At 47.4% G+C, this 9319-nt stretch overlaps 1 protein-coding gene across 1 annotated transcript; it reads right to left on the bottom strand.

Moving 5' to 3' along the window:
- Nucleotides 1-1240: 1240 nt before the first annotated feature.
- Nucleotides 1241-8860, bottom strand: LOC309520324 (pinopsin-like). Its single transcript, XM_082202011.1, has 4 exons — nucleotides 8116-8860; nucleotides 2255-2437; nucleotides 1926-2071; nucleotides 1241-1811 (listed from the first exon to the last, which is right to left on the bottom strand). Exons 1-4 carry the CDS (start codon nucleotides 8582-8584, stop codon nucleotides 1545-1547), a joined length of 1065 nt encoding a protein of 354 aa, XP_082058137.1. The 5' UTR covers nucleotides 8585-8860; the 3' UTR covers nucleotides 1241-1544.
- Between the last annotated feature and the right edge of the window lie 459 nt (nucleotides 8861-9319).

Below are 9319 nucleotides of genomic sequence, written 5' to 3'. Positions count from 1 at the left end.
TGCCAATTAGTTTCTGGGCCCAATTCACGTTTATAAACGGGCAAGCTGGGCAGGAAGAAAAGACATGGCGCCGATGAGTTCACAGATTTGTCTCTATCCATCAGATGTGCCTCTAATAAAAGGTACTGACTTCTTCTGTGGGATTCCATTTCCCAGATTTTGCACTTTTAACAAGGCGACTTAGAGAACGGAAACAAGAGCCACGTTGAAAGGCGGCGGTGGAGGCAGGTCTTGCCCTTCTGCATCGTTAGGAAGGCGACACTTGATTCCTGCTTCCTTCTGAAGCTGAGGTGGTGAGGCGGCCTGGGAGGCTGATCCCAGCTGGTGTCGTGTCCTGGGAAGATAATGGTCTGTGGCCACAGCTCATCGTGTAGAGGAGGCAACTGCGGAACTGAAGTCGAGAAGGGAGAATTGACAGGGTCACCATCGTGTTTGCCTGCAGAACCAGGGTGGGCCCAAATGAGCAGTTTGTTGCAGTGCGTAAAGATGGAGGAGAAATTTGGTTAAATGAAAATTTGGATGTTCTTCATTTGAACATCCTGAAACCCATCACAATTCAGGTTCCTCCATATTTCTCCAAACCAAAAAAAAGGGCACATAGGAACCTCAGAATTAAACTTCTAATGTAGCCCTACAGTACAGAAAGGTAAGAGCTGCATCCATTGTCCTGCCTACTTTTGCCTCTATCCCCACATACCATTATGGGGACTGGGTGGCACTGTGGGTTAAACCACAGAGCCTAGAACTTGCCGATCAGAAGATTGGCGGTTCAAATCCCTGCAACAGGGTGAGCTCCCCTTGCTCGGTCCCTGCTCCTGCCAACCTAGCAGTTCGAAAGCATGTCAAAGTGCAAGTAGATAAATAGGTACCATTCCGGTGGGAAGGTAAACAGTGTTTCTGTGCGCTGCTCTGGTTCGCCAGAAGCGGCTTAGTCATGCTGGCCAAATGACCCGGAAGCTGTACGCCAGCTCCCTCGGCCAATAAAGCGAGTTGAGCGCCGCAACCCCAGAGCCGTCTGTGACTGGACCTAATGGTCAGGGGTCCCTTTACCTTTTTTTGCCACCTACCATTGGGAGAGGGCCTTCTCAGCAGTGGTGCCCACCCTGTGGAGATGAGTAACTATACAACCTTTGGCAGACATCTGAAGGTGGCCTTGTATAGCAAAGTTTTTTGTGTTTAATGTTTTATTATGTTTTTGTGTGTGCTGGAAGCTACCCAGAGTGACCAGGGCAACCCAGTCAGATGGGGAGGGTACAAATAAATTACTACTACTACTACTACTATTACTGGAAGGCAGACCTGGAAGGTTCCTTATGAGCTAGTTTGGCCCTGAGGCTGAGAAAAGTTCCCCAACCCTGACATACGTAGTCCGCTGCCATGGAAGAAGCCCTCTGTGATGACTTACACAGTGTTGAATATTAGTCCTTAACCATGATAAAGAGAATGGTTGATTGACTCACAGTGCATAGATGTTTTCCAGTCTACAGAATTGCCCTTAGAAAGGACCACAAATGAGTCTGGCTAATAAATGGCCCTCCCCACAATCATTTAATTTCCCCTTGGGTGCTTACCTGCTTGTTCATGAAAACATAAATGATGGGGTTGTACACTGTCGCCGTCTTGGAAAAATACGACGGCAGGGAAGCGAGCGCTGGCCGTATGGCGAGGTCCTTGTGGGTGGCGACCACCATGGCGAAACTGGCGTAGGGCAGCCAGCAGATGAGGAAGGCAGCCACCATGGCGACAACCATTCGCGTCACCTCCCTCTCGGCCCTCTGAGTTGTCTCCTGCTCTTTCTGCTGAGCCGCCACCTGCGGGAAGGATCAGGAAAGCGTCGAGGGACCGCTAGCTGCCCCCGGCCGTCTACAGCGATGCGCTCGAAGCATCACAGGGCGCGCACAAGCACAACTCTGCCCGGTACTCACGGTTCGCAGCGTCATCAGCAAGTTGGCGTAGGAGAAGAGGATTGTGCTGAGAGGCATTGCGAAGCAGGTCACAAACAAAGTCATGATGTAGCTGTTGTTGCTGCTTCCGCCGCTGTACCAGTTGGGGCCGCAGGATGTTCTCAAGCCTAGGGTTCGAGGGAGGGAGAAAACTCTTGAGTGTTTGTACTGTATTGTAGGATATGTGAATATGATAAAAATGGAAAACTTTATATATACACACACACACACACACACATCTCAGGGCTAGATGGTCAAACAGTCTGAGACGGCATAAGGTGGTGGCTTCCTAAAGTCCCCTGTCAACAAACCTTCAGGGACGTAGCTGCTCCAGCCGAGGAGTGGTGGGACCGTCCAGACGAACGACCACCCCCAAGTGAAAGCACAACCAAGCACCGCATGCCTTTTCTGGAAGCGGAAATCGCCCACTGGTTTGCAGATCACGAGATACCTCTCAAAGGCCAGGATCGCCAAGGACCAAAGACCCACAATCCCTGGGGAAAAAAGAAGAAGAGATGAACCTAGAATTTTAGGGTTGGAGGGTTGTCTCAGCGGCCATCCAGCCCAAGCCCTATTCAGTGCAGGGGTCTGGCACCTGCAGCATCCCTGGCAGGTAGCTGACCCAACTCTGCTGAAAGACCCCCAACTGCAGAGAGTTCACCACCACCTCCTGGGACAGCTCAGCTCCCCTGTTATGCTGCCCCTCCCATCAGGCAGTGTCTCCAAATCAAATCAAATCTTTATTACGGTCATAGACCAGCATAAGTAGGGTGGAGCACAATCATTTAGAATCTATAAAACATTTTGGAAAGTTAAACAGTATTAAAACAGAGGGTATATCTAAAGAACTATAAAAATCGAAAAGAAACTAAAATAATTTGGTACTGGTATCATGACAGAGTTCTGCTTCATGAAAACCATGCTGTCCTTTTCAAGTTTCAAGTTTTATTGCGGCCAAAGCCAGTGACACTAAACCCCACAAGATCAGACAAGAAGAAATCAACAACAACCTCAGAAAAGGAAAATGGTTACGCAAGGGAACTTCGCAGTGTGCCATTCAACAGAAGAGATTTACGCTTCCTAATTACTAAAGTGCAAAATTTAGCCACCTCATATGATATTGAGCTTGAGGAATCTTCCAGGAGGTATTTTCGGAGAATTTCAGGGCAGGATTCCAAATAATATTGAAGGGGTATAAATTTTGATAGAAGCGGTAAAATAAGTTGAACTCGTTCTTCACTATAAAATTCGCAGAATAGAAGAGTGTGTGTGACAGATTCTACCTTATTAGACATACAAGGGCAGAGACGCGCATGCATTGGAACCCACGTGAATTTGCCGTACAGCACTGCTGAGGGCATTGTCTCAAAGCGGGCTCTAGAGAAAGCCCATCTATAGGCTTCGTTAGTGATGTTGGTTAAGTAAGGGGCAGCTGCAAAATTAGGCCAAGCTTTTAAACATCTATACGTCTCCGGGAGTAGGGCGCCTTCTTGTTGTAATTCGATATCATAAAGTCTCCGAGTGACAATAGCTTTTGCCTTGTTCAGAGTTCCAATAAAAAGATTTTCAGGGTTTAGACCAATTTGTTTGATCTTGTTAGTTATTTGCATAAGCCAAGGAGGATAGGGAACTGCGGCCAGGAAACAAGGTAATAGACCCTTAGGATTGTAGTGGATTTTCAGCCAGAGGGATATTGCTTGTACCCAGACTTTTAATTCCACTCTGGGCAGTCCTGCCTCTTGCCTCAAGACTGCATTAGGTGTACACTTAGGAGTAGCAAATAATGATCTTAAGAATTTAGATTGTACTGTTTCAAGGGTCTTAAGGTTGGCAGAAGGGTTAATTTGAGAGCCATATAGAAGTTGGGCTAAAGATTTTGCTTGGAAGACTGTTAGGGCCATCGGGAGGAAGCCCGCACCTTTCCTTCTGAATAATCTAAGGATAGCATTTGCACTTCTTTCTGCTGATATAGCTGATGTGGTCAGGTGTGTTGACAATTTGGCATTATAAGAGAAAGTAATGCCTAAGTATTGGAAGGTCTTAGTCTGTTCAATGGCGTTTCCCTTTACGCTCCAATTATCCTTCCTGAAGGAGCGGTTAAAATGTACAATTTTGGTTTTGGCAAAGTTGATTGTTAACAGTTCAGTGTTACATTGGTCGCTAAACTTTCCTAGGGCACGTTTCAGACCCACTTTGGTTTGAGAGAGAAGAACAGCATCATCCGCATACATTAAGACTGGTACTTTTCTGCCGTTAGAGAGCACAGGGGGGTGGGTTTCAATTTCACGGCAGCATGTGGCCAGGGAGTTAACATAGATGTTAAATAGGAGTGGGGCTAATAGGCATCCTTGTCTAACTCCTCTTTGGACTGGGATTTCTCTGGAGAGTCTGCCGTCCTGTGCAAGTCTTATCTGGAGGGTATTGTTCTCATGAAGCTTAATCATCAGAAGTAATAACCTTCTGTTGATACCCATATTGGCCAATTTGGCCCAGAGCCTACTCCTGGATACAGAATCAAATGCTGCCTTTAGGTCCACAAAGGCCGCATATAATGACTTTTTCCAATGTTTCGCATACTTATAGACAAAGTAATCAAGCACTAAGCAGTGATCAATGGTGGAACGTCCGGGTGTAAACCCTGCTTGTTCAATTTCTAGCAAGTTGTTATGATCTAACCATTCACATAGTTTTAGGCATAGGTGTTTTGTATAAAGTTTACAGATCACATTCAGGAGACTAATTGGTCTATAATTGGATGGATCAGAGGGGTTGCCCTTTTTAAATATGGGCAGTGTCTCCAAAGTTTTAGCTGAAATCTGCTTCCACCTTGGTTCTAGTCATGCCTTCTAGAGCAACAGAGAACACGTCTCCAATAATAATAATAATAATAATAATAATAATAATAATAATAATAATAATAATAATTTATTTATGCCCTGCCCATCTGGCTGGGCTTCCCCAGCCACTCTGGGCGGCTTCCAAAAAAATATTAAAATACTGTAATACATCAAACATTAAAAGCTTCCCTAAACAGGGCTGCCTTCAGATGTCTTCTAAAAGTCAGGTAGTTATTGTTCTCTTTGACATCTGGTGGGAGGGCGTTCCACAGGGAGGACGCCACTACCGAGAAGGCCCTCTGCCTGGTTCTCTGTAACATGGCTTCTCGCAGTGAGGGAACTGCCAGAAGGCCCTCGGTGCTGGACCTCAGTGTCAGGGTAAAACGATGGGGGTGGAGATGCTCCTTCAGATATACTGGGCCGTTTAGGGCTTTAAAGGTCAGTACCAACACTTTGAATTGTGCTCGGAAACGTACTGGGTGCCAGTGTAGGTCTTTCAAGACTGGTGTTATGTGGTCTCGGTGGCCGCTCCCAGTCACCAGTCTGGCTGCCGCATTCTGGATTAATTGTAGTTTTCGGGTCACCTTCAAAAGTAGCCCCACATAGTCCCATCCTCGAGAAGAGCTCAGGGATGAACAGAGCCAAACATAGCGGACACAGCTTTTGCGCGTTTCCTTTGAAAAATGCAGGTTTTATTCATAACATAAACTCAGGGTTGACCCGGTGCCCACTGGAAATGGTAGGGCAACAGGCAAGGGAGCCCAACAGCAGGTGGCGCCAGAGCCAAGCAATTCAAGGTTTGTTCCCATCCTCCTCCTCTCTGCAAGGGCAATACTAAGACTAAGGAGGAGGAGGGAGCTGATGGGCAGTGCCACCCTCTGGGCTGGTTGTAAGTAAGATGGCAGAGAGGTTGGGCTTGGCTGAGCTGAGAATGAGGGTGGTGAGGCAGTGCCCTATTTGCCCTAATGGAGCAGCCTATGCTAGTTGGAAAAAGAAGGGCTAGAGAGGAGAGGTTGACCACAGAGAAGGGGAATAACTAGAACACAATCTCAAAAATGGCTTCTTGTTGTTTAGTCGTTTAGTCGTGTCCGACTCTTCGTGACCCCCTGGACCAGAGCACGCCAGGCACTCCTGTCTTCCACTGCCTCCCGCAGTTTGGTCAGACTCATGTTGGTAGCTTCGAGAACACTGTCCCACCATCTCGTCCTCTCTCGTCCCCTTCTCCTTGCACCCTCCATCTTTCCCAACATCAGGGTCTTTTCCAGGGAGTCTTCTCTTCTCATGAGGTGGCCAAAGTCTTGGAGCCTCAGCTTCAGGATCTGTCCTTCCAGTGAGCACTCAAGGCTGATTTCCTTACAAAGCAGTGATCCATGAAGGGGCAAAAATGGCTAGAGTTTTCTAAATGATCAGATAGCAGCAAAAAAATGGCATTTACTCATGGGAAACTATGGCGCTATCCATTTTTCTTTTTTAAAAAAAATCAAGGTTGCTGAGCTTTCGAAAAATAAAAAAGAAGTTGCTTTATACTGAATCAGACACTTGGTCCATCTAGCTCAGTATTGTCTACCCTGACTGGCAGCAGCTTGCCAGGGTTTCAGACAGCATTCTCCCCCAGCCCCAACTGGAGATTCCATTGGGGATTAAACCTGGGACCTTCTGCATGCTCTGCCACTGAGTTACAAAGGTCTTCTAAATATGAAGCAGGCTTCCAGTCCATGGGGTTCTGAATTAAGGGCTGGTTTAAAGAGGAATGTAGGAAACTGCCTTCCTGGATGGCAGCTTGATCCATCTTCCTTGAACCCATCTAACTCAATAATAATAATAATAATAATAATAATAATAATAATAATAATTTATTTATACCCCGCCCATCTGACTGAGTTTCCCCAGCCACTCTGGGCAGCTCCCAATCAAGTGTTAAAAACAGAACAGCGTTAAATATTAAAAACTTCCCTAAACAGGGCTGCCTTCACATGTCTTTTAAAGATAGGAAAGCTGCTTATTTCCTTCACATCTGGTGGGAGGGCATTCCACAGGGCGGGTGCCACTACCGAGAAGGCCCTCTGTCTGGTTCCCTGTAACCTCACTTCTCGCAATGAGGGAACCGCCAGAAGGCCCTCGGTGCATGATCTCAGTGTCTGGGCAGAACGATGGGGGTGGAGACTGTGTATTGATCACACTCGCTGGCAGCAGCTCCCTCTAGGATTTCAGAAAGGGTAAAATTCCTAACTTTTCCTGGAGATGCCAGGGATCGAACCCGGAGCCTTCTGCATGAAAAGCAGATGTTCCACTTCTAAGTTGGGCCCTTCCGGACACCCCATTGTGTTTGTAGGCCAACTCTGACTTCCTCTGCTTCAGGCATCCCTTCCCACCCAACCTGCAATATGAGTATCATAACACTGGCATGAAAATGCAACTGTTGTGCGGATTATGGAGATGTGCGACGCACGATGCGCTCTGAATGTTTCAACAGTAGCGCATACCGTATTTTTCACTCCATAAGATGCACTTTTTTCTTCCTAAAAAGTAAGGGGGAATGTCTGTGCGTCTTATGGAGCGAATGCGTGGACCCTGGAGCTGAATTGCCCAGGGGCAAAAAGCAGATCATGCTTTAGTTTTTGAAAGAGGGAAGTGGGTGTTGAAATAAAGCCGCTGATCGTTTGCCGATCAGGGAGAGAGATAAGGGACGCTAGAGATAAAGGAGGCTGCCTGGGAGTGGGGAGGTAAAGATAGCAAACTTGCAAAGGGGGAAACAGGAAGGCTAAAGCAATAAGGAGAGAAATTAGAAGAAAAGGAGGAGCAAAAAACTGCTCCAGCTAAGGAAAAGACACTAAGGCAAACAAGAGGGAAGGGCGTGTTGAAAGGAAACAGCTGATCAGTGGGATTGGAAGAGAGATAAGGGACACTAGCAGAGGCTGCCGGGGAGGGGGGAGGTAAAAGCCCATGGATCCTCAGGATTTTTGCATTGGGTCACCCCAAATTCACCATCAGATCACATAGCATGTCCATGGCTACAGCCTGCACCAAAAAAATCACGCAGCCGCTGTTTCCTGTAGCTGCAATGGTGCAAAAATGTGGTTACAAAGCACGGATCCACATGGATCCTCTAGGATTTTTGCATTGGGTCACCCCAAATTCACCATCAGATCACATGTCTGTGGCCACAGCAAGAACCACAAAAATCATACATCCACTGTTTCGTTCAAAATATTCTTTTTCTTGTTTTCCTCCTCTAAAAACTAGGTGCGTCTTATGGAGTGAAAAATACGGTAAATGCAAGGTCTGATAACTGCTTTTCAAAGGAAACCAAAGGGCCACCAGGGTCATCTCCCTACCTGTTAAGGAGACCATGAAGCCTTCAAATTCGCAGGTCGCCTGGCCAAAGATAAAGAAGCCGTGGGCGTTGTTTACGAAGCTGATGGTGCTCCCAAAGAAGGTGACCAAGAGATCAGCCACGGCCAGGTTCACCAGGACGTAGTTCAAAGGAGAGCGGAGCTTCTTGAACTGGACAGAGACCACAATCACCAAGCCGTTCACCAAGGTGGCCGAGATGACCACCAGCCCCATGAGGACAGCCACTGATATGTAGGTGCTCTGTGGGGCCAGGTAGGGCCATTGCGGCCCCTCAAAAGGGCCTGGGGTCCTGTTTCTCACCTCAACCCATGAAGCGTTTGAAACTTGCATTTCTTCTATTGGGGGCGGAGATCGGGAGAGGCTGAGCAAGCAATCGACTCCCTCGAAGGGCTGCTTGCCCCCTTTATAAGCCCGCAGGTGTGTTAGGAATTTGGAGCTGATCCCGGGCATTAAGGCACCTTAAGCTTTCTTAAGTCCAGGTCTCAATAATCAGCTCACCATCCAAAAAGGAGATGAAGTTCAAGAGCTGCTTATATACGACTGTCAAGAAGCTGCTCCATTTAACTGAGTGGGATTTTCTTTTATGCTGGCTCAGTGTTTGGATGCTTAGTTTAAATGGCTGAAGTGTGTGTGTGTGTGTGTGTGTGTGTGTGTGTGTGTGTGTGTGTGTAAACCAGGCGAGGCAATTGTGGCCCTCCAAGCATCTCTGTCTGGCCCTCAGAACCCTCCCTGGACCATACCTCACAGGTCCTGCTTTGCATCCTTCTTTATTTTTTTGGCCTCACTTGGCTATATCCTTGAACTCCAATAATGCCTTTTGTTTGTTTGAATGGGGGATAGAGAATGTGTGGTAAAATTCACAATCCTTACTCCACCCACTTCTGTTTATAGTCCCACCCACCACTGACTCGTCTGCCCCGGAAACTCACCTAGAAAATAACTCAGCTGAACAAGTCCACCCCCAATACAACACACATGGGTCGCACTGTGAGTTAAACCACAGAGCCTAGGGCTTGCCGATCAGAAGGTCGGTGGTTCGAATCCCCGTAACGGGGTGAGCTCCCGTTGCTCGGTCCCTGCTCCTGCCAACCTAGCAGTTCGAAAGCACGTCAAAATGCAAGTAGATAAGTAGGTACCGCTCTGGTGGGAAGGTAAATGGCGTATCCATGCACTGCTCTGGTTCGC

The sequence above is a fragment of the Podarcis vaucheri genome (genome assembly GCF_965113315.1).
Source record: "Podarcis vaucheri genome assembly, chromosome: 15".
Classification (NCBI taxonomy): domain Eukaryota; kingdom Metazoa; phylum Chordata; class Lepidosauria; order Squamata; family Lacertidae; genus Podarcis; species Podarcis vaucheri.
Note: the sequence above shows the minus strand (reverse complement) of the source record. Positions and strands in the feature narration are given on the sequence as shown.

Coding starts and splice junctions, on each gene's coding strand:
- LOC309520324 (XM_082202011.1), bottom strand. CDS start 8,584: ATGCCCGGGATCAGCTCCAAATTCCTAACACACCTGCGGGCTTATAAA. Junction 2,438..8,115: donor CTTCATGGTCTCCTTAACAG/GTAGGGAGATGA, acceptor TTTTTTCCCCAG/GGATTGTGGGTCTTTGGTCC. Junction 2,072..2,254: donor GAGCAGCTACGTCCCTGAAG/GTTTGTTGACAG, acceptor CTCGAACCCTAG/GCTTGAGAACATCCTGCGGC.